This window comes from Mya arenaria, chromosome 8 (assembly GCF_026914265.1).
Source record: "Mya arenaria isolate MELC-2E11 chromosome 8, ASM2691426v1".
NCBI classification, from domain to species: domain Eukaryota; kingdom Metazoa; phylum Mollusca; class Bivalvia; order Myida; family Myidae; genus Mya; species Mya arenaria.
Genome location: NC_069129.1, coordinates 65,791,709 through 65,818,620, shown reverse-complemented (window position 1 = coordinate 65,818,620; position 26,912 = coordinate 65,791,709). Strand labels below are relative to the sequence as shown.

At 33.2% G+C, this 26,912-nt stretch overlaps 2 protein-coding genes across 2 annotated transcripts; both read right to left on the bottom strand.

Annotated features, from left to right (window-relative positions):
* Positions 1-523: 523 nt before the first annotated feature.
* Positions 524-1,864, bottom strand: LOC128244482 (uncharacterized). Its single transcript, XM_052962484.1, has 2 exons — positions 1,407-1,864; positions 524-560 (listed from the first exon to the last, which is right to left on the bottom strand). The coding sequence occupies exons 1-2, from the start codon at positions 1,862-1,864 to the stop codon at positions 524-526; spliced, it is 495 nt and encodes a 164-aa protein (XP_052818444.1).
* Positions 1,865-11,569: 9,705 nt separating this feature from the next.
* LOC128244481 (uncharacterized) lies at positions 11,570-12,067 on the bottom strand. The gene has a single exon (XM_052962483.1). The coding sequence runs from the start codon at positions 12,065-12,067 to the stop codon at positions 11,570-11,572; it is 498 nt and encodes a 165-aa protein (XP_052818443.1).
* Between the last annotated feature and the right edge of the window lie 14,845 nt (positions 12,068-26,912).

Below are 26,912 nucleotides of genomic sequence, written 5' to 3'. Positions count from 1 at the left end.
GTTTGAAATGTATACTTATATTATTTAATTTATACCCTTGAAGGAACTAACTAGTTTACAGCGATATGTCATCTAGCGGAGCCGTGCGCGTGTGGGATGGTCGTACAGCCGGAAAACCCTAGTCGATGTTATCATTGGTACTGTACAGTGTATCCGTTCATTCTTTGTAATTGTTTGCATTAACATAACTAGAAACAACCTTTGTAAATACTCTTCAATATGTTACCGATTTAAAACTATAGGTTTTTATTTCTAGGTCACCAGTTTTTTTTATGGTACGTATGTTTGTTATTCATGCCAGAAAACAACTAATTGAGCTAATGTTTCATGTGATCATATGACCGACTTTAAACAATATTTTGTTTCCTGTACCATGTTTCCGAGTCATGTTTTGTTAGCATGTAACATTTATAAATTCTAAAAGTAATATTAAAGGATATTTCATTTTAAAGTATAATAATTACCCCAAAACAGAAACACAATTGAACACTACTTGGGTCTTTTAAATATTTTTTTTCATGAATCACACAGTTTCAATTTCTCTACCACGGTAGTGTATCCTGTAACATGACAAAAAAGAACAGAACATAACTTTATTTTAGTTCAAATATTTAACATAATTACATACAATGAAATAGATCAAAATGGTCCTTATCATTGGTAATAAATAAACATGTTCATATATGCATGGCGATCAGCGAGTCTTTACACAAAACAAAAGAGTTCAGTATTTAAGAAAAATAAAAACAAAACATTGGTTGATTGTTATGAACACATTGATTTGATCCTAAAGTAAAAAATGTAAATATGAATTTGACATGTCAATAAGTATTTCGTTTCCTAAAAAATATTATGGAAAGGATACTTTTTTCAAAGAAACGGTTAAATTTTGTTTGTTAAACTAAAAACTTATAATTTATACTTCTCAAATGCAATACAACAGAGAAAAAATAATTTCCATAAAAGATTTATCTACGTATGTTAAACTAAAATGATAATTTTAACATAAAAGATAAAAGAAATAAACGAGGAAAGGATAATTTCTTTTAAGGAAAGTGTTAACTGTGTATACCAAAATTAAAATTGTTATTTTCCAAATTCTAATAAAAATATATCAAACAATACCATAGTGAAAAGATAATTTATTTAAAAAAAAATAAAAATTAAAATAATATTTTTCATAAAGAATAAAACAAATAAAAACTTGCACAAAGAAAGGATAATTTCCTTACAAAAATACAAAACTTTATTCCAGAAACAAATTTATTTCTATTTCTAAAACTTCTGAAAACAGGATTATGTTCATTTCTAATAATATTGTGAAATAATACATCAAAAAAGGGATAATTCATATTTGAAGAAAATGATTAACTGTTTAGTTAGTCCCGTTTATTTTGTCTTCATACCATAGTTTCATGTCTTTGAATCTTCCCAGTTTTTTACCATGGCCAATAATCCAGTTGTTGTGGACCACAACGACGTCTTTCCGTTGTTTATCATTGTACTTTTCAAAATACTGATACCCATCTGGAAATCTCTTCGTATCCAGCCCCTTTATTCTAACATTACTTGAGAAGTTACGAACTATGTCGTTAAAGCCGTCTTGATCGTTCTTTTTATTGTCAATGTCAATCATCCTTTCTCTCCAGGTCCGAATCAGCTCCAGCGTATTGGGCCTGGTTCTTATTGCCATCAGCCCCGTACAGTAGGAACCTTGATGCTCCATCTGAACCCAGAGGTCGTAGTCGCCCGTGAAGTACTGGAATGGGGCTTGCAACCATACAGTGTCCGTGTCGATGTACACAATATTCTTCCCTCTTTCCAAGTAATCAAGTATATGATACGGCCTTTTGCCAACGAGCATATTAAATTGCTTGGTTTGATAATTAACAGAAGAGTTGATTGACACATGTGCGCTTCTTTCTATTACCATATTTCCCAAATTAGAAACATCAACATCCAAAAGTTCCTTATGAACCAGGTTGTCATGTGCCACAACCATCAGCGGTGTTGATAGGTTGAGTCTCTTGAAATACCATAGCCAGTTTCTGAAAAAGTCTAAGTAACCATTGTTGACCGTCATAAGAATAGTCCATTTCCGGCTGTCGTTCATCTGCTCTTTGGTTAAAAAGTTTGAATAGAGACTGTTGTCCAACTGTACTCTGCTTGATGCGTGTATCTCGTTGCTCACTAATACGTTGTTGAAGCTGTAATCTTTGAGGGAAGCAATGCATGATATGTTTCCTATTGTAACATACCTGATACAAATCAGAAAGCACACACAGACAACCGCATACACAACACATTTTCTTCCATGGCAAGGCATGTCTAGATTTCCAATGAAATGGAAATATCTAAACTGAATATAATATTGGGTTTTGCTTGCAGCAAACTATTACGTGATATGCATACATATTAGTTATGAAAGAGCCATATGTTGAATAATAGCACTCCCCGTTGGTTTTATAGTTTCAAAGTAAATACTTGAAAATACTTGAAAAATAATTTATGTTCTGGTGAAAATGACACGTTAATACCTGCACATTTGCAAACTAAACATCGTGCATTATAAACATACATGTATACAAATCATTTTACATTTGGATATATTTTGGCGGATTGCAGAAAAAGAACGGTGAAAGTAGAAGCAAATAGAATACATGTCCCTGACCTGGAAAGTTCATAGACTAGGGAAATCATCGGCAGTCAATTTACAAATCAATGACTTTTTAGGTGGTTTTGAAAATATCCAACATACCAAAGAACACTAAACAATGCAAGGTCTTTGTTTATGGTTTTGATAAACATGCAACAAACAAAGAACTTAATAATCACACATTAACCAAGGATGTGCAAACCACGCAAGAAACCGTTAGGTTGTTTTGAAAACCACCCGAAAAACAATGACTCCGTTAAATTGTTTTGAAAACTTCAGAACAAACAAAGGCCGCCGACAAGTGGTTTTCAAAACTAGTCGTAATTAAGGCATCCGTTACGGTTTGTTTTAAAACCACGCAAAAACATCAATGACATTAAAATTTGAGCTTAGCAATTTAATATCTTACATGGCAAGGCGTGACAAGAAATAAGCTTATTTAACATAGATGAAACATTAAATCATACAATGTTTTGTAAAAGTATATTGGGTGTTAAAGTGTCTACTCAGAACGATTTTGTATATGGGGAGTTAGGTAGACTTGATATGTACACGCAAAGATTGACCTACATAGTTAAGTACTGGCTTAAGATTTTAAATTGTGATGACAGAAAGTATATTAAAGTTATGTATAATGTATTACTTCACGATTTTGAAAATAATCCTAGAATTACTAGTTGGGTATCAATGTTAAGGAATATGCTATGTAATTTTGGTTTTCATGAGGTATGGCTTGCACAAGCTGCTGGCAATGTAAATGCTTTTATCAATATTTTCAAAGAACGTGTCAATGACACTTTTATTCAAAATTGGTATGGAATAATAGAAAATTTAACAAGAGCATCTTTCTACAAGGTTTTCACTAGTTTTGAATTAAGTGATTATCTGAAGCATGTTAATATTAAAAAAGATCGCAAAGCTCTGACAAGATTGTTAGTGTCATCACATAGATTAAATATTGAAACTGGTAGATGGACTAATATACCAAGAATGTATTTCATGTAATAAATTAGAGGACGAGTATCACTTCCTATTTGAATGCAAGTTATTTGATGAAATTGGAAAACAATACCTCAAGAAATTTTATACAACTAGACCAAGTATGTTTAAGTGTATTAGTATGTTAAAGTCAAATAATATATTTAATTAGAAATATTGCTGTTTATGTATATAAAGCTTTTGAAATAAGACGGTTGACTACAATATTATAATTAGTTTTATCAACAAGCAATACCTTACTAGATAGAGGACTATGGTTATAGATTGGTCACACTGAAATAAAACAAGACTCCACAAAGTATCTAGGCCATGTATCATGCAATTAAAAGTTCATCGATTTTTAAAAAAAAAATTCAGTCAACAAATACACTTTAATTCATAAATAGTTATATAACTGTTCATTGCAATCTAAATCTGGTTGGTATCGTTTAACAGTTTATGATTATAGTATTGACATATTATTCACTTATCTGAGTATTCATCAGTATGCACTGTCATATCATGAGTCGTCTCTCTTTAAATTTGACGTATGTTTAAGATTTCACTGAAACATCCAATACTTGTCAATGCATATATATATATATATACGGTAACTGAATTAATTTTATATATCCGGTATGTATTAATATGTATTTTGCTCTCTGTTAACATTGTCTTCCTTTGTTGTTTTTGTTAACCCATGTGTTTTGTTTAAATACCAGGAAATAAACAATATCATGTGACCAAAAGAAAAAAAAGTACTCAAACAGGTACTCGAGCATTAGGTCAACATCCACTATTATTTATTTCTGTGATATTTTCACTAGTAACTTCGTTATTACACATTTGTTAGGCAATTAAACCATAATGTGTCACTAGTCAAATAACCTTCTAAATCTTCTTCTTCTTCTTCTTCTTCTTCTTCTTCTTCTTCTTCTTCTTCTTCTTCTTCTTCTTCTTCTTCTTCTTCTTCTTCTATGATAATTGAAGATATCGTGTGTGCTTTTTTTCTTCTGTATATGATGTACCGTGTTTTGTATTGATATTGCTGTTGTAAACATATTAATTAAAAAAATCAATGACTCCGTTGCTTCAAAACTTTAAAACAATATATATGCAAAAAGCTACAGAAACATGCTCAGTAGCAAAAAGTTTTAAACAAACCAAGGCCGCCGTTTAGTGTTTTGAAAACCTCGCAACAAACCAATGATGATGATGATAATGAATTATAATAATGATAATAATAATAATAAAAATGATAAAACAAGTTAAATAATAAAACTGTTAAATTGTTCAATAAATTCATAATTGTCCGTGCTCTAAGAGTAAATTATTTGGTTTTTATTTGAATACTTCAACTGCCACAAGACAAGAATTAAATATGATATCTTGTGCAAACGTTGAGTGTTTTCATGATATATGGTCAATGATAAATGGTTTAAGTGCGGTTATACTTAAAAAAGATTTATTGAACCATTCATTTTTTAAGACTTGTTCAATTAAACAAAGGATATTGTCATTTCCCTAGGTTTTGTAAAAAAAAGTATGCATTATTTATAATAATCGATTAACCGACACAATGTATTTCATTGGACTCGTGCACGTTATCTTTGATTGAAATATGAAAAACACACTTACATTAGGGCTCTTCGACAGTTAATTGTTGATTTGACGAAAAGTGTCAGTAACGATATTTTAAATGGCATGTCTTCGGCTTTATGTTGGGTCTTGGATATTGTGTTTTAACAGGACCTTGTTCATGTGTAAGGCTATTGTGGAATGTGCAGGATGAATGATACCAAACTAGAGAAAGGGTAATATCGAAAGAAATGGTAATTGATACAAAGTTAATATTTTCTTAAGGGTATTATTAAAAGCAAATCTTAAGTCATTTAGTAAATAAATAAGATGTCCTGATATTGTCTTAGTCAAGATAAAATGTGTTAATAATTCTTTATTTTACATAAATGATTTTTCATTAAAGTCGATAGAAATAAATATGTTTGACATTTTTTTTATATGTCCATGGGTATATCAAATTAGAAAAAGTCTTAAATTAAGAAATTAAAAGATGTTGATAATGGTTTTGTTTACATGAATGTACGATTTCTTTTTATTCAAGTCTGAAGAAATATAGTGTTTGGAAATTATCATGGGAGGCGAACATCTTTTATGACCATGGACAACCCTAGTAGATTTTAGTAGAAAACTGAAACTAGCTTAGTGCCATAGTCATTACTTTGCTTTATATAGAAATTGATCGCGAAGTTGAGGAAACGTTTAATTTAAATTGTTGTACAATAGAGCATAGGGATGACGCGAGGCATGTGCAGGAGATGTTTAACCATTCTGTCCTCGCAGTGGTGGCTCCATGATCTGCCTAACCTGGTGAAACAGTCATTAGATTAAAATTTATGACAATCTCAGCAGAAATATTCAGGCGTCTCGTTTGTATAATGATGCAATCAGGAGACTCTGGGAAGTATGAATTTAACTGTACAATACAGCTTGAGGAGAACATGACATAGCTGCACCTACAGCCACCCTACCTCACAATGATACAATAATACGATTAATTGATGTGGCAGTCTCGGCAGGATCATTCATGTCTTTCGCTAGTATTGGATAATTCAGAAACTTATGTTAATTATTTTTTCTACAGGTAGAATTGAGTCTGATGAGGTAAGCAAAGATAGCAAAACAAAAACATACCATTAGGAGTGTTCCGGTACCTAGTTAGTACGGGGAAACAGTTTTGACATTCTATGGACAATTAATTTTTTAAATGTATATCAGTGGGAAAGTAAGCTTCTGGATGAGATGGAAAACCAGTCTGTCCTCCAAGTGTGTTGCTCAGCAGCCCGCCGCAACCACCTTTACCAAAAAATGTTAAATTACATTGTGTGACAATATCAGCAGCAGTACCGTACAGTGAAACAATCGGGATACCACGCGAAGTTCCCGTTATGTGGCTGTAAAATAGAGCCTTAGAAAGGAAGGTAAAGCAGCTGCAGATGAAGATGAAGAACCTGTCTGCCATCAAGGTATCGTACTATTGGGACGAAGACGGATTGTGGAGCATTAAGCTTAATGTTTAAAACAATTTCATGGAAGTACACAAATGTTAAAAAAATTCATGTATTGATTTGGAATACTTTCAGAAAAAATATGTATATACACATGCGGAGAAAATTTTCAAAAAATAACAGGTACGGATTCTGCCAGTGTGATAAAATTGTGCGAGCGGGTGAAACAAGCATACAATATCAATTAATGAATTTGGCGAAACAATGGCTATAACTTGATCAAAAATAGAGCGATCTGGCTGTTGATCAAATTTTGTGTCGATAGAAATGCTGAAGTTGGAGAAGACATCGAAATATGACGCCACGGAAGGCGTGGAAGAAAACGATGCCTACGAGCAAACCTGACAGTATACGTGTTATTCTATGAAGGCTACAATACGTTAATGAATACGTCAACACCGAACTTACAAAGTAACCTTATAAATAAACTGAGTATATGCTTTAAGGCAAAGCGATTTTTAAAAAGAGTTTTGTTAGATTTATTCATAGTTTATTTTAGCAATTTTGACTGCAAAACAAATTGCTTTAAACCAATATTATTCCATAATATTTAACTTTCATAAAAAAAACTTCCCTTGAATATTCTTTTGTTTGAAATTAAACAACTGCAGACCAAAAACACTCTTTATAACATGCTGTTAGATGTCTTATTGGTAAATGTCAGAGTAGTTCCTATGTTAGCATATATCATTTATACATTTCTATCTCTAATAGAGGATTTTTCATTTTTCTGTATTTATCATCCGACAACAGCAAAATATTGCACACTACCTAGGTCTTCTGAATCGGCATTTTAATATCCTTCATCAATCACAATTGCAATACCTCACCAAGTACCTCACATTACCTAGTTATAGCAGTGAATCAGGAAATATGGCATTAATCATAAGGTTAAATAAACTGGAAGTGAAATTCGAATAGGATTAAATAAATTGTGAAAATTAACATTAAGAATACTATTTCTAATTAGTTTTATACCCCAGAGTAAGTATTATTTCATTGAAGGAAAATGATAAAATTTGTGTATACGTCTGATAAAAAAAGAAAAGATAATTTATTTTGAAGAAAATGTGAATCTGGGTATTTTCAAATAAGAAAGTATGATAATTTTATCACAGAGAAAGGATATTTTCAAAAAAAAAATGTAAAACTGCGTATAATTAAATTTATATAACAATGTTTATAAAACCATACAAAAGAGAAAGGATAACTTAGATTAAAAGAATATTAAACTATTAATATAAAAAAATAGTTCTTACATTCCAAATACCAAAGAGGAAAATTTTTTCTTTGAAAATAGTAAACTGTTTATATTATTATTAATGTATATTAAAATACAACAAATATTTCTTTCTATTATAAAAAAAGTAAAACATACCACAGCCAAAGAATAATTTCTTTTAAAGTAATTGCTTAACTGTGTATTTTCATAAAAATTGTTATTTCTACCCCGCATATAAATATAAAAGGTATAAAAAAGAAATAATAATTGCCTTAAAAACTTAAATGACTTCTATATGTAAAACTATATAAAAAATGTAATGATATCCACTATTACTGGGTATGTTGAAACCAATGTGATATGTCTATTTCAAAGGAAAATAATAAAAAAAAATGTATTAAAGGGAAACGATAATTTCCTTTAAAGAAAACATTAAACTTCAAATCAAAATAATAATTTACGTACGAAAAAATAAAAATTCCCCAGAAAAAGGATTATTTCCTTCCAAATGTTAAACTGTTTATTACAGAAAACTGATCACTTATATGTTTAATAAAAATATAAAAATACCAAACATAAAAGATAACATCTTTCAAACAAAATGTTAAACCGTGTATAGTGAAATCAAAGTTATATGTCTATTTCTATGAAACAATATACGAAAAGCCGGAGAGAAAGGATAACTTATGTTGATAGAAAACTTTTTATTTAGTCCCGTTTAGTTTGTCTTCATACCACAGTTTCATGTCAATGAATCTTCCAAGTGTTCTACCATGGCAAATATTCCAGTTGTTGTGGTCCACATTGACGTCTTCCCGCGGTATATCATTGCACATATAAAAATACTGTTAAGCATCCGAAAATCTCATCGTACCCATTTCCGTCAGTCTAACCGTAGTTATAAAGTTAACAGTAGAAAGTATCCTACTCCATCTGAACCCAGAGGTCATAGTCGCCCGTGAAGTACTGGAATTGATTGACACAAGTGCACTCCCTTCTACGATAATATTAACGAAATTCCAAAAATTGTGAAGCTCGTTAAAGTGCCACAACTATCAGGGGTGTTGACAGATATACATTCTCAAATTGCCAAAGCCAGTTTATGAAAAGGCCAAAGTAGCCATTGCTGACCTTCATAAGAATAGTCCATTCCCGTCCGTCGTTCAGTGGTTCTCTGGATATCATTAGGTTATTATTACTCTCAAATCTTATGTTTGAATACAGGTTGTCGTTCAACGTTCCTCAGATTGTAGTTTTCATCCCCCTTTTCTCCAATATTTCGTTTAAACTATTATTGTTGAAGGAAGCTAAGTGTGTTTTGTTTCTCCTTTCAATGTACTTTAAAAACCAGAAGGCACACAATGACGACAACAAAATACAACACAAGTTCTTCTTCCATGTGATATCATATCATCATTTTTATAAAGTAACAGAAATATTCAATAATTTAAAAAAAACGCGTTAGTTTTGCTTGATGCAAAATAATATGTTATAAGTTTATAAATTATTAATTCTCAAACCACTCATTCATTTGCTTTACTTCTCTCTGACGGTTTAAATGTTTCGTATCACAGTTTTCGCCGGATAAGACTGAAATTTACGCGTGCTTGGGCATAACAACAATGTAGAAAAAATGAAGACTACATCTGAAGTATCATAATCAATTAAACGTTTCATGAATAGGTTTATGAAATACAAAAATATCACACAAATCCACATGAATTAAATCGTTAACATCATCAGAGTCTAAAAAGTAAAGAAATATCTCTTAAACTGTTGATTCTACATTTGAAACATGTAATATTGATGGCTGAACTCAAGTGTTGATTTTCAACGGTGCAAAAAGTATTAAGCAGTTTAATAAACACTGCTTTGGTCAAGTACACAACTATTTAGTTGCATCAACGCATTTACTAGTTCTTATGAGTATTAGTTACTAAGTAGTTGTGTACTTGACCATAGCAGTGTTTATTAAACTGCCCCCTTCCCTTGTATCAGCAAAGTATTTACACAAAATATGCATTTTATATAAGAGACGTATACACAAAGTATTTTCTTGATGAAATGCGGGAACGGTGCTAAATTTCACAGTTCAAACTTTACCTCAATCAATAATAATAACACAATATCAATATTTCTCCAATATGAAGACAGTGTGGATTTATAGAAAGTTGGGAATACAAACAAGATGTTAATCTTAAATGGCTTAAACTTACAGATAAACGCATGCTGAAAGATATATTCTTAACAACGTGCTGCTCTTTTATTGAAAACGCTAGCAACAGTCAATTTTATAGAATCTTCAAAACGTTATTTATTATATACACTTAACTTGATTAGAACAAAAAACAACAGACTACCAATAGATACGGGTAATTGGAAAATAATACCAGTCAAAGAAAGAAAATGCCAAACATGTTACAAACTAGGGTATGAATTCCATTTTTTATTCGAGTATTATATTTTTGGATAACGAACGTAAGCAGTATATAAAACCATATTTCAACAGACATCTAAACATATATGAACTTGAACAGCTGGTAAACACAAATAATAAAAATGATTTTTTGAATATGAGTAAAATGGTATCTGCCATTCTTAACAAATTCGGTGAAAGCATTAGTGTCCTTATTTATGTAAGACATTTTGCATACATTAGTTAAAGTTGTGACTTCCTCATTTTACTTAATCCGTTTTAATATTCGTACGTACATAATTGGATAAAGTGACACCAATTACACTGTTTGAATTCAATGATCTAAGTACAATATCCATTCTTACTTTTGTAAAACGGGATCATCGGGTCTTTACATTTTTGATAAACATATATGTTATGTCTTTTAATACTCAATTTAAAGCTTCTGGATTGTATTTTCTTTATCCATTACCTCAATTTATTCATGTTGTGCATGCATTTGAGTGAATAAATGTGTTGACATGATTTGACTTGTCACTGATATTCAAATTATGACGCTTTTAGACGAAACCGAAACTAAGCAAACATAAGACAAGACATACACATATGATGATTATTTCAAGGGCGATTTTAAAAAGTTAATTATATATTATTTATAGAATTATATACTTTTAAACATGGCTGTTGGTTGATAATTTTCTCCGTGTAAAGCATTTTTGCCCGAGGGATTAACCCGAGGGTACAATTATCAACCCAAACGCATGGGCGTCAACATCTTACCTGTATAATGTATATGGTATTTTATTTGACCCGGCTTTAAATATAACATAGTGATACGTTTTGGAACAATACATGATTAAATTTGACAAAGCAGAAAATCTTAGAATCACAAAAATGTTAAAAATCAAACAAGTTTAGGTGAGTGTGAGGCAAGGCGCCCGAAAACCGGTTCAGAGCCCTGTAGAGGTCTTCCTATGTTTTGAAAACGGTCCTTGATACCTTCTTATATATCATACAGATTTTAGGCCACCCATTTCCATCCCTCTTACAAAGGGAGAATTTTGTTCGGTTTGATTATCTAGATATCAAAATCTTACAGTTTCCATGTTAAGTCATTGGATGATTGAGGCTTAACCCTGTAATAGGGTGTAATGCAGGTATCTTATTTCCTATTAAATGTATCTATTTTAGTAAACATTTTTGCAAGATGACTAATTGTACAAGTCAGTTCCGTCATGTTTGTCTTCATACCACAGTTTCATGCGTTTGAATCGTTCCAGTTTTTTACCATGGCCAATAATCCAATTGTTGTGGACCACAACGGCGTGTTCTCGCTGTGTATCATTGAACGTCACAAAATACTGTGACCCATCTGGAAATTTCTTCGAATCTAATCCCATTATTTTAACCTTACTACTGTAGTTACTGACTATGCTTTGAAAGCCTGCCTGGTCGTTCTTTTTGTTGCCGAGATTGACCATCTTGTCTCTCCAGGCTCGGATCAGCTCAACCGTATTGGCCCCGGTCCTCACCGCCATAAACCCCGTACAGTAGTAAGTGTCCCGCTCAAGCTGAACCCAGAGGTCGTAGGCGCCCGTGAAGTACTGGAATGGTTCTTGCAGCCATATAGTGTCCGTGTCGATGTACAAAATATTCCTCCCTCTTTCCAAGTAGTCAAGTATATGATACGGCCTTTTGCCAACGAGCATGTTGAACTGCTTGCTTTGATAATTAACGGAGGAGTTGATTGACACATGTGCACTTCTTTCTACTGCTTTGTCCAAGAATAGATACATCACTGTTCATTAATTCCTTATAAACCAGGTCGTCATGTGCCACAACTATCAGCGGTGTTGATAGATTGAGTTTCTTGAAATAACATAGCCAGTTTCTGAAAAAGTCTAAGTAGCCATTGTTGACCGTCATAAGAATAGTCCAATTCCGGCTGTCATTCAGTGGTTTTCTGCTTGACATTAGTGTTTTATTTCTCCATGATTTTATGTTTGAATTCCGACTGTCTTTCAGTGTTTTTCTGGATGGTATAAGTGTATCGTTTTTCTCACTTCTTATGTTTGGTTTCCGGCTGATTTTTAACGGTTTTCTACCTGATGTTTGTATCTCATTGCTTTCGTTTAAACTATAATTTTTGAAGGAAGCAATAAGTGTGCCGTTCCCCATTTCATCGTACTTTATAAAAAAACAGTAAGCACACACACACAATAACAACAAACACAACACATATTATTTTGTGTGATAGCATAATTATCTTACTTTGTGAAGTAATGAGATTATTTAAATTCCATACAATCTATTAACCACTGCTACTTAATTTGCTTTATAAATTATGCTCGAACCAGTCATGTGCATTTGCTCTACCTCGCTTTTAAAGTATTATATTTCATACTTTACAATTACCTCCAAGTTAGAAGTTAATCAATACGTATTTAATTGTATAAACAATTACAGAATAGATCTCGTGACCTACGAATTAAGAAGACCGGGGTGTAATTACGATAAAAACAGTGCGCATAATGCCTTATAATTGTTTGATAGTGTTAAACATTGAAATGTTTCTCGGACACTGCGACTTTCAGTTACCTTAAACAAGATGAAAGGTTTAGGTATAAAGAAGAAAATTGTAATGAACATTTGGTTATACAGTGTACATCTACTTAATTACATTGCTTACATAAAACAATTACCTATGTATGTAATTATATTCTTTTTCAAGCGCCATAGCCTTTCGTTAAAATACTCCCTTTTAGGAATAATATCCAGGCAGAATGAAATCAACTAATTGATGTAAGAGTGAAAGGCCGAAGACTGCCCATTATGTCAGAGAAACAGTCCGAGGCACGCAGTGCCGACGATGAATTTCGCTGACATAATGGACAGTTGCAATAGTTTCACTGACTCAAAACATGTAAACAACGACGTCCAAATCATGAATCTTCTGGCACTATTTCTAACTTATTGGACACTGTCACACCATTGAAAAGATACTAATCATGTGAATCTTTCTGATACATTGTGACACATTTTTGAACACTACAGGATTCAATTTGATGAAGCAGAAAATCAGAATAGCATTTGTCCTGTAATATGTTTCATTTCAGGCTAATAATGTAGTAAATTATTGCTCTGTAACGTAGTTGTTTGATTTCAAGAAAAATAAAGCATTAACTATCGGTAACCTGATTCATGTTATTTATTTTACCTGTGTTTTCGATTAAATTGGCCTGTTTAAGAGTGAAAAACAGTTATTTGTGTGTGTAATGTAAGCATTAAAGGTGCACACTAGTTATAGGTCAGCACTTGATAGAAAAAACACACAAAAGCAACGTATTAATTGTTTTAGACCTGTGTACAAATATAAAAAAATAGTGGCGATATTTTGGCGACTTTTCATCTGGAAAATAAGTTACTAGCTTTTAATTGAAAACCTTATTTGTCAAGGCTATCTTTTTTTAACTTCTTTCATCGTAACAACCTTATAATTATTGTTATAAAACCTATTGCTTTCAAGCATCATCATGTTCGAGGTAAACGAGTATGACTGCCTTATATTGAAATAAAAACATAAATGTTAAACGTGTGTGTAATCGCACTGGCTTTCAGTTCACAAATAATTAAAATAATGAAGTATGTGGCTTCGTACAGTACATGCTGTAATGTTAAAACAAACTTTCGAATTCGAGGTTGTTTAAACATATTAAATAATTTCTTAATAAAAATACTTTCCAGTGTTTAAAACTGTAAAACTACCTTTAATGTATTATGTACGTGCAGTTGCATACAATACAGGACTGTTCATACACTATCGTTATACGACTATACCCCCCACCCCCATCACAGTAGAGCTATTGTAAAAGTGTCTTCTTACGGTTGTAAGCGGACCGTGCCTGAGAATTTGGAGTAATCCCACTTGCCGATACATAGTATTTAGAAATGCCATAATAATAATAATATTGTGTTTATCTTATACATATATTTCAATTTATATATTTATAAATCTGTATTTATTTATTTATTAATGCATTTATTTGCTCACTAATATATGCAATACTCTTATCGTCGTATAAGTTAGATACAGTAACTCGTTCTTTCTTAAAGTGTCTTCTTACAGACGTAAGAAAACGTTTCGCTGGGAAGAACACCAATATTCCTCGGCTCGTAAACCTCTGACTCAAAACATGTAAACAACGACGTCCAAATCATCAATCTTCTGGCGCTATTGTCAACTTTTTGGACACTGTCACACCATTGAAAACATACTAATCATGTGAATCTTTCTGACAAATCAAAATAATTTTGCGCTTAATCACTTCCGGCCAAGTTTGTTAAATGGCCGCGTAACGTTTAAAGAAAATAACAAAATGTTTATACTCGTAAAATATAGTAATGTTAATGTTTGGAATTGTTTGTGCAATGGCATTTAATAATTGGTTTCGTATAAGCAATTTTAATTTGCTGAAAATAAAACATTATTTTTGTTATTTGCTCGATATGGTGAATTCTGTAACTGCTGATTTGTTTTGCTGATGTAGAATTTGACAGATATCGGCGGATTAAAGCTTATTGTCTCTCAGCCCCAGCATGTAAACTAATGCACAGCTATCTTACAAACATTGAAGAACGGGTCAAACTTTGTCAAACAAAAGTTGTCAACAGTGAGTGGAACTCCATCCTGTAAGGCGTGCCACAAGGATTAATATTAGGTCATATTATCTTCAAAATATTTCTCAATGACACCTTCTACGTTATCAATAAAGTAGCCCTGTATAATTAGCTGATGACAAAAGGGTCATTCAACAGAAAATAATAGACTATTGTCCTTCGTATAAAAAGTGCGTGAAAATGTAAAAAAATAAGAGCATTTTAAAAACTGTTTGAGTGTTAGATGTATCTATATTTAAATATTTATTTTAACGTTTAAATCTTCAAAATATATAGAAGGTGTGTGTTTAATTGACAAAAAGGTTAAACAATCAGTTTATTTTGTCATGTCCCCAATACCAGTGAAAACTACGTTTAGTTTATTATCGTGTATTCTATAGTTTAAAACATAATGTCATTCTGCTAATCGTAATAAATAAAGACAAAGAGTTGGTAGTGTTCCTTAATCGACATGTAACGACAGAAATAATACAAAACAATCGAGAAAAAAAAACGTCCTTAGAATACAACCTACATTTTCAGCAAATGATATTGCAGATTAAGTAGTAAACTTAATCATTCAGACGTGCATGTTTAAAGGACTCCCTACTGCCAATCATCCAATACACACTCCCTGTGTCGGATTTTGAGTTGACAATGTGTCAGCCAATGAGGTTGTATTGTATGTCAGTTAGATAACATAAATTGAATTCTTAATGTTTAAGTATGGGCGGAGCGAACGTAGCGAACGAGTCCTTCTTAATCATTAAGAATTCACTTTGTCGCTACGCTCACTCCGCCCATTCTTAATCATTAAGAATTCACTTCATGCCATCTAACATTTATTTGGGTTTGTATGTCCCTACCGCAACAATTCAATTAAATGCCAATTAATGACTTGTTCATAGAATTTCGCGCCATCAAAATTGACACGTCACTATAAAATGTTTAAATGGCGCGAAACGCAGAGTGTGTATCCTCTATCGCTGAGAACTTCAAAACATTAAAAGGTACGATTTTATCTCCGTATTTGTGTATGTATTCACTACCGTATGCTTATTTGTTGTAAAAGTGCAAATCTGTTATATTTTTGTTTGACCGCCAACTTAAACACTGGTTATATGCCTAAAACAAAAAGAAGATAACCACCGTTCGATTCATCTATATCTCACAAGAGTTTTAAATTTATTTAGTGTCACTTGTTCCCAGCTTGCAGTGTATGCGCTCCGTTGCAACAGGGATACAAAACAAAACGTTTGCTAGCGTTTTGTGAACGCTCGCCTTACTGAATGCAGGTGCATATGACCACCACAATAATTTCCCACAATTATTCAATCTTAAATAGGTATTTTAACATGTATAGCTAAATTACTCTCGCAAAATAAACATTTAGCCAAACAAATGAACACATGTTTATCTAATATTTATATATATATATATATATATATATATATAACTCTAGGAAGCGAAACTTTTAATTGATAAAAAAGAAAGAAATCAGCGAGCAACTCAAAATGCCTCTCACACCAGCAGAACGGTCACGAATCTACCGTCAAAAGTTGGACGGAAACGAGTAAGAAGAGATAGATCAAAGTCATTTTGGGAAGTCAATAAACTAAAAATCAAGCTTACCGTATTGACTAGAAAAATGGAACGGACATGAAAAGGCTATATCGGTACCAACAAGCCAATATCAACAAAACACTAAACACATGTTAAAAGGACAAAAGGTCAGATTGGAGACAAAGAGAGTTCTTGTATTCCACAACATGTTTATAGAAAACTTGAAACAAAAGTACAAAAAATGAAATCCTACAGAGAGGGAAAATCTTTAGGTAAGGTAGTACATAACGGCCTGTTTAAGAAATATCGAAAACAGGGATTGGCAAAAGCAGCTCTTGGTACAACCCACTGGCAAATTTCGTCTAACGTCAAAAAGAGTTTATAACGAAGAGATGATATTGTTAACCACATAAAGATGAAATTTGTGAGTTTCTGAGATAATAACAGAATGTTGAAGGCAGGGAAAAAGTCGACAAAGACAGCAAAGGGCAAGAAAAAGCAAATACAGTCATTAACGGATACGCTGACACATGTCTGAAAACATGAGCAGCAAGATATCATATGCATTGTTTTGCACACTTAGGCCATTCAATGTTCGCCATCCAAATACCGCTGACAGAGAGACTTTCCTCTGAAAAAAACATCATGAAACTGTTAAATTAAAGGAAAAGACTCAAACAGATGGTGCTTATTCGAAGTAGTGACCTAAATGTATCATTCGAAAAGCTAGTGTGTGACACAAATGCTAAAGATTGTATGTACTGACAGTATACTGTCTGTAAGCCACAATTATGAAGACCAAAAAGGATTAATGGTAGACTGTTTCGAGTGAAAAACTAAACAAATAGGAAGAATGAAAAAAATGGCTTTGGGACTAAACTAGCGAGCATGACACTGAAAGAAAAAGGGAAATCAAATTGGTTTACGAATTTAGAGATGAACTGGATAATAACTGCAAACACATTCATCTATAACATTAAACACCAGTACTAATCAATCTGTAGCCTCAAAGAAAATCATACTGAAAATTACATTATATTGCACATTGACTTTTTGGAAAATAACGCCTGTAAAAACCAGGCGGAAATTCAAAGTATCCATTTCGGACAGATTTCTCTGCATGCAGGTATGATGTACACAGCCACTGCAAGTGAGGGATTCTGTACCATTTCCAATGTTCTAAGACACGGTGCCGGGATCATTTGGGCCCACATGCTTTCCGTCCTGAAATCGGCACGGAGTAAGAACTCTAAACTTGACAACTTGTTTGTGATAAGTGATGGTCCCACAACCCAGTATAGGTGCAAGAACAATTTGTTTGTGTTGTCAACTGTTCAATTCCAAATGGAGTTCAATGTATTGAATTGGTCATTCATGAAAGCAGTTCATGGCAAGGGGCACCAGATGGTATTGGTGCTGTGGTGAAACGCGAGGCTGACCGTGCTGTTTTGATACGGGCAAGATATAACGTGTGCACAGTCCCTTCACGATACACTATTGTAAGCTTGTGTGGCTTAACAACTGTTTCTTGTCAGCAAGGACGACGTTGATTCTCTTGAAAGGGTACTATCTGGGGACGTTTAAACTGTGACTGGGACCATGAAAATACATTAGGTAAATTGAATACGTTATGCTCTCCTATATTTGTACCAGCTTAAGCACAATTTAATTATTTCAACATATCAAACTGTCAAAGAGGTGTGACAAATATGTTGTCAATTTCTGTAGTTCAGTAAACATTCGGATCGAAATCAAAATTGCAAAATCATGTGTTGTACATGAAAATGTGCAACTTGCTTGACTCTTGTTGACTTCATATACACATACTGCCATTGCTCATACGGGCTAATTGTTACAACATAGTGTCCTTTGATACATTTCGTTAAATAACATTTTTCTATTGGTTACTTTATGTTGAATAAAGTGATGTTTGAAAATTATTCTAAATATGGACGTGTTGTTGTGTAACTTTTGCCTATCACATGAGATCATGGGAGGGAAATTGGACCTAGGCTTGAACCCATAAGTGTTTGGCCGACTGAGATATACATTAAATAAATGTAGACTGAGCTCTACCAGCTGAGCTACGAATGACATAAGTATAACCTAGTGAAATATAAGTATATTCTATGGCCGAGAGTGTAAGATATGTTCATCCCAACAAGAGCGTAAGTGTTATGCGGGACCGAGGTTTACCGAGTTTCCACGGAACACCCTGATCGATAGTTTATTTCTAGCTCAGAGTCATTACTATTCTAAGGAGTTGACATTAAAACATTTACTCACTTGATATTGCACAGAGTCAACATGAGCATCAGCAACCAACTAGAGTTAGGTAAAGTCAGTCGTGGTCGACTCAAAACATTTTGTGTTCGAAGAAGCTGTCTTGGGATGCTCAGGCGGTGAATTGTCGAGCACCTGGCTCCCTTGCTCTCACCTCGACTATGCGTTCTATACGTCGAACAAAGTTCCTCATGGCATTCAGAAAGCGGTACCAACCATTGTTTTACTTAAAATCACTTTCAGGACAGAGAGTTCAATGTCAGATTGTGTGTTGTATTTTAATTCCCCAACATAACTGGATTTTAAATGCGTTTTTATGTTAACTACGTATTTTCTCCATTTATTGTTTTAAAAAATAAGCATGATATTCAACAAAGACTAAGTTTACGGCAGAAGAAACATTTTATTTATTGATAAGGCCTTCCATTTTCTATTCTGCGTTTTACAAATCACCAGGATCAACAACTGTCGTTGGGGGAGGGAAAAAATCAAAATTTAAAATTAGAACACAGCATTTCATTTTTTCCGTCGAAGCAGGGTCGCCTTTATATTGCAGTTCACATTTGCTGTGGTACTGGAGCGTTCTTGGTGGAAAATTTTGAAAATAACAAGTAAAATCAGAGTAAACAGTGACATTAGAATTTAATTCACATTAACTTGTCCTTTATTTAATATAAGAGTGGTGGATATTCACCTATAGCCTCACATACTGTAACGTCAGAGTCTATTTCAATGAAATGCTGAACCTTTTTATCTTTTAAATCATTTGAATAATTCCGAAAAGTTTGCTAGGCCAGGGGGCCAGAAATCCCTGGAAGCTCCTTGAATTAAGCTTTCTTTAACACATTTCAAAGCCTCTCCTGACATCAGTTTTAACAATTTAAAAAATAATAACCGGTTGATATTGTGAAAAATTTGTACACGTTTGGTTAAAATTTGGAAACTTTGTACACTTTGAGAAAATACGTATATGATTGTACAAAAATATTTCAGGACCCACTCTGGATTCATCCTATATTGCTGCCAAAATTCAAGGTGGCAGCCATTACCACAATTATGATAAAATATAACTTTTAAAAATCTTAACAGATACTCCTCGAAACAAGATTTTGTGTTTTCCTGGCAATCCTATAATTTTTGAAAAATATTAATTAACCGATTCTAACGGCAAAGAACCCTATGTGGTTTTCTGAAAATGATAAGTCTGTTCCATTTTCACGAGCGTCCGCTAGTGCTCGGTTGACTGACGACACCAGACCCTGTGGTCACAAGGCCCTTGATGTTCTGTGAAATGGATAGCTGTTTCAACATGGTAGATACGAATGTTGACTTGCGTACGGGAGTCATGTGGACTGGCGTTGCCATGGAAACTGTGCGGGAATCCCTGGTAGAGGTCAGGTGTATGTCATCAACCTTGTAAATCTCCTCTGTTTAATAAGTTAATGCTCATTACGACGAAATGTTTAAAATTAACATCCATTTGATATATTGCAGTATTTCAGACGTTTTTGAACTTATTTCATGTAGCCTATGTATAATGAGCACCAAAAAAATACCAAGATGGCGTTCAAGATGACCGCCATAAATATCTTATTGCGATGTTTTTATCTCTAAATATTGCACACATTTAAATAGGTAAGACTGTTTATTTCAAAGTATATTGCTCTTGTTTCCAGTTTACCTTAAATTTACATGCAGGTACTTAACTATAGCTGCATGTGTGGTTATTTAAACTGAGATTGATGTAGAAGAGCACTATGGTATGTTTTACACTATATAGAAAAATGCAGCAGAATTCGGATTAACTGGGTACTGAATTGACTTGAGAACCATATATAGGTTGTTTTTTTCGAATGGTCTGAAGTATAGCAAAACTATAGTTTATTTGCACTTTATAGAGCTTAACAGTCTCTTTACTGTAACTTTTGGCACACTATGAACCGACTAAAACTGTTTTATGGCCACATAGTGGACTTGAGAACAGTTTATGGTGGCTGTATGGCAGACTCAGGTAGATAGAAGCAAAAATGTGATTGAATGGGCTCTCTTGACTGTAGCCACAATTGGGATACAGAGGGCTGCTGTTTTGCCTACAAGATACAATATTAAATAAGCCCCTTATGAGATTCGAGACATTCAGTGTACTTTTGGAAACACAATTTGGCTTTCTTAATACTTATTAGACCTGAGAAAGGTGTTTTGGTGGCTGTTTGGTACTGGTATAGTAACAAATGAGGTTGCAAAAGTTTTAGAGCTGATACTTCCGGCTGGATATGACTGAAGGAAACTCACACAAATATTTTATATGTAGCAATGTGCATATTTTAGTATTTCATCAGTTTGTGTGTGTTTAGTATGGTTCTATATCGTATATTGTCTTGTATTGTTTGTGTATTTGTTTTCTGGTTGTGTTTAGAGCCGTGCTACGTGGTTATTGTCCTCTTTGCGTTACTGTCCGTCAATGTCCATCGATTTCCGAGTGCGTCAGAGCGTAATTACTGGTTATGCGAGTTTGTCTATATTTATGAGAGTCATTGATTGGTCCATAATGCCTGTTTCCCCTTTTCCGGCTTCAATGCACACGCCCTTATCTACATAAACACATGTTTACACCTCAACTTCCATTCCCTAAATGAACTCCCTTTCGGCAATAGCGTTTATCAATCGATGAACGCAACATCTTCGGATATGTTCGGATCGCAATGCATCGCATAACAATATACATGAATTTTTTTGATCTTGTTACTGTTTGTATTGTGTCAGAAGGTGCCGTTAAATATAAATAAACATTTTAGAAAGTGTTGAATTATGATATGTTAAATGTATCGTTGCCATAAGTGTTTCAATTTTACGTGTAAAAGTGATTTCAAGTGGTTGATCTTTTCCCGCTTTATCGTGACGTCATTTGATAAAACGTTTCCGGTTACAGTCGGGTCGTTCTATTCAAGAATGGGTAATAAAGAATTACTGAAAGGTTTTCTTAAATAAAATAAAGCATTTTTTAACAATTCTTGAATGAAGTAATGCACTATTGGTGTAAATATAAGTAATGAATTGTGAGATTGATGTCATAATCGGGGATATTAACGCAATTTGGCTGGTCAAAGTACGCGTGGAGTCCTTCGGACTGCACACACGTTGACCAGCCCAGTTGCGTTCATACCCCGATAATGACATGAGGCCGCAATTCATTCCTTAAATAAATCATTCCATTCTGAATCGTCATCGACGCAAGTCAAGACTGCAGTAACAGTTGTTACCCATTTATTTAATATTCGCTCTTGTCTTGGAGCTGAAATATTTAAGTTCTTTCATATATAATTATTATTGAGACGTTCCTTGTAAGTTTATCACGCATATGTCTTAGAATGTTTATGTATTAAACCGCGAAGTCTCCCTTGATATATTTACCAATCACTGTCCATTGTCATTGTATTTTGTGTTATTGGTAATAAGATTAGCATATACTTTTATATGTTTTATTATATGTTTTAGGTTTCATTCGACAACGTTATAAATAATCATTCTAACTCCGAAGTTGAATGGTTTACTCGTTTTACCCACCCACTACATACATTGTATATGAAACCTGTTAAGCACTGGATGCACTAAAGTAGGGATATTGTATCGTTAGCTTGAAATATTATATTTGGACAGAAATGATTTTTTTAAATGAAATGTAATATAAAAATGTTAAGTGATTTTGTGTTATGACCTTTTCAAATAAAATGCAGAAATAAGTAAATAGCGCTGTCGATATTGGTCAAATTTGCATTTTGACACTTTTTGAAAATTATTTTGAAATGCCTAAGTGCATCATAAAACATTTATACCATAACGAGATATGTTTTAATGCGATGTGGGGAATTTTGCACCTGGTGTATTCTTTGGGCGCGTACATATGGTAATTTAGAACATGAACTTATCTAATATAATGCAAATAGTTTGCGATGAAAAGAATCTTTGGCAGTGACGAAGCTAATATAACTTACGGTATATATCAAATCCGTACAACTTTCATTCACTAAGCGATATAATGTTGTAGTTATTAAAGGAAAGTAAAAATCATATCTGTCTTTCAAATATACCTTTATTTTAAAAGAAAATCAAGAATGTGTTAAGTTGGTAGGTTTTTTAATATCAGCTGAGATAGGTGTGTGATAGCGTTTATAAATAACTGTATTCGAAAATTTTGCATTCCATCATGATAGCGTACAATGTAAGGAAAACATTTGCTTTAAGGCACATTTTCATCGACTGAAATAATTCAAAAAAGTGTGATATGTTAACAGTTAACTGTCACAATATAGTTTAGATAATAAACAATAAAGAAACATATTAGAAGCTGAATATCAATATAGGTATATGGGTCAGTGCAGAATCTTAACGATACCATTGTTATACTAATTAGCGTTGAAACACCAATATTTGGTACTTTTCAAGCTAACGGTTGTTCCTTCGAAACATTTCACACAAGAAGATTATTAGGCAAGGACACCAGTTCGGAAGTGTCTCAAGCTAATAGCTGTACCGTCTGTTTGATTGAAGCAGTGTCAAACAAGATAGGCTAGCTTTGAAACGGAAGATCTTGGCAGGTGATAGGTATGTAAAAAAGTAAAACAAGACATGCGCAAATATAATATTTTATAAAGCTGTATTGTTTCATATACAAAAACTCAAAAGATTCAATAACTTTGTTCAGTGTTCAAGCGTCAACTAGTGATGACAGTGTATTTCAACACGCACCATGTTCTAATGCTGAATTCACAGCGACACAAGTACAAGAAGATAGTACTTAAATTGATTGGCTACAAAACAGCTGGCTGACCAAAGGCTAAAAAATGAAACTCTCAATTAGCAACTTTGTGGCTGGAACATTTTCACAACATCTTCAAGTAGAGCTCTTAGCTCAAGATTCTTGTATTTGGCAATGGTGTATAGCGCTCCCATTGGCCACAAAGACTCGACAATCCAGTGGTGCATGAACACCATGAGCTTGATATCTCTACATTCTTGTTGTTCTTGAAGGATACCTGAAGCACCTAAATTGTTCAATTATTTTATTTTGGATGTTTATATTACTTTTTAAACATATGCATCCATGCATTTATTGGAATTTTGCAACATATATATTGTATTTTTACTATTTGTTTATCTTATAATGATAGATAGTATCTGTACAGATAAGATAAGATTGCACTATATGTAATTTTGTTTGTTCAAATGTATCCAATAAACATGCCTTCAACTGCATAGTGTGGTTTTTCTTTTTTTTCTTTGGAATTTGTAGGTTTATGCAACAAAACACGCATCATCTGTTTTTTGAAACCAAAACAAAAAACGAATTAAACACATCACATTGAATGTGTATGGTGACGGTACAAACCAATATACATTGATAAACTTTTTAATATAACTATGGTAAAGCAACCAAAAACATATCCTGACCATCAGAATAATTCTGGTAATATTAGAAAGTTCCGGGATGTGTATTGATAAGCCCTCAGGTGGTCAAAGTATGAAAAGCTGATTACATAATTCATTAGAGATAGAGAGGGTTAAGCTGGTTACAAACAGGCTATGGATGATCAGTCTTTATAATTCTGTATGAATTTACAGGCCCCATCAGTATACATACACAAACATTTATATACCTTTGAGATCTAGGATGAAACTTTCACTGTATCATTTGAGACTGTTTTTATCAATCGATTTTTGTCCGCATATTTTTATGAAAAGGGCGCTCAACAAATCTGGTATAATAATAATAATGACAAGTTCGAACACGAATGAGAGACGTAAATATAAAATCACAGTGAGTGAAAATGAATTTTTAACAATGCCAGAACTTTATACTGAAAACGAGTTTGACATTCTCGTACTATTCATGGCTAGCATACAGGGTGTCCAACAACCGCCTTAGTAACAATAAACACGAAATAATTTTAACCATACTGTAAGCACAACATAAACCAACGAATTTATATAAATATACATATTCACTAAAATATAGTGTACAAATAAATAGTTTAAACATATTTATTTTTTACAACGATGGTTCAGTGTCTGATACGGTATTACTATCTGCCGGAGTCCTGCAAGGCTCAATTATTGGCGCCGTACTCCACCTTGTCTAGATAGAAATAATAATATTTCTTGAAACAATCACCCAGATTTTCAGACGATACTGCCTTATTTATCATTGTCGGTGACCCTATGTTTGCTAATCAGCAACTAAATGGTGACATGGAAATGAACCATATGTGGAACAAAAGGTTGTTTGTATCATTCAACCGAGCGAAAACAAAATCACTTCCCAGCCTTCGAAATACAAACAGACCAGGCACATCCACCTATCTTTATAGATTATGTTCAAATAGTAGAACCTACAACTCACAAAAATCTGGGTGTCACACTCTCTAGTAGAGGCTGCATGAGTTTATAAGTCCGTCAAAACGAAGGCCAGGCAACGTATTTACCATCATTCAAATACGTCCTTTGTCGTAACCCGCTAGACGTTTTATATTTTGATATAAATCATTTAATCAGCCTTTGATGAAATAATTTATGCAGGTGTGGTTTGTGAAAATTTTACGCATACTGACGAAGAGAGCCTTGAACAAGTTCAGCATCAGACATCCCGAGTCATCTCCAATGCTTCACGATTTTATGTTTCTGTTCACAAACTGTATATTGAAACAGGCCTTGAATCTTTGAAGAAAGAATGCAGAAACATAAACTTACTCTTTTCTACAAGAATTTTGATTCTCGTATGTCAGTCTATCTTATAACATGTACACTTATTTCGTCCCAAATACAACCTATTACAATCTACGAAGTTTTGTTATCCTTCGTAATATTTATTGTTAAACCCAGTTGCTATCGAAACCATTTCTGTCATCGACAATATCATCATCGAATGCATTATCGGAAACAGTTCGTTCTTCTCCATCGTTGCCCCCCCCCCCCTTCTTTAAAGAAGTACCTTCTTTATAATACCAAACAATTAGTTCCTCATTTTTTCGATGAGGGTGAACAGAAATTGGATGTCACTAATGCACGGCTGTGAATGCATTGTACTGATCTTAATGAACATTCGTTCTCAAAAATAGACTCAATAGCCCAAATTGCCAATATGGAGAAATAAAGAAAACCTTCCATTTCTTATTCACCTGTTCCCTATATCAAGCACAAAGAACAACTGCCTTGTCAGGCCTTTGTCGTTTCAGCTACTACTGTTTGGGTCCAAAAAGCCACGGACCTGACCTACTCAACGACATTGAACACGTTCATCACTTAATTCGCCATACTAAACGCTTTTGATATATTCAATATAAATTAGAACAACTATCAATGACCTTCGATTGCACAATCTCCCTGTTCCTTTCCGTTTTTTTATCACTTTTTCATATATTTGTCATTCACCCTTCACTGTACCCATCACATTATTAACAAGTAAAAATATTCTAAAAATCATAACATTTAAACCAATACAAACTGCTTGAAAGACTAATAGACGAAAGTTTAAACTCAAAAGCTTCCTTCTAAATTTTGTCGTGATTATTTTGTTTTTTGCATATATATACATATCACTTGTTTATTTTTCTTGTATTATTACCACAATATCCGTTTGTTTATGCTTCAACATTGTCATTTAAACGTGGTATGATATTAAATTCAGTATGTTATATGTTTTTTCAAAGCTGTGTAAGCTTATGAACTATAGTGTAAGCAGAGTTAGGAGATAATATAATGTACTCCTTTAAATGCCATGATGATCATTTTTTTTTATATTGCTTTCATATTTATATTATGCTCACTGCAATGCTCATTTTGTCATGTATGTATGACATGAGTTTACTGAAAAACTAGATTTGACCTTGAACAACAACTATTTTGATCAACGTAAAGTGTTGAAATGTTGTCATTTTGTGTTATTTTTCAAAATCTTTTTACACCGGCACCCCTGGGGGAAAGAGAGAGGTTATAAACGATGTGTGGGCTGTCTGTACACTGAAGCATAAAATAACTTCAATAGGTCTGTTTTTAGTA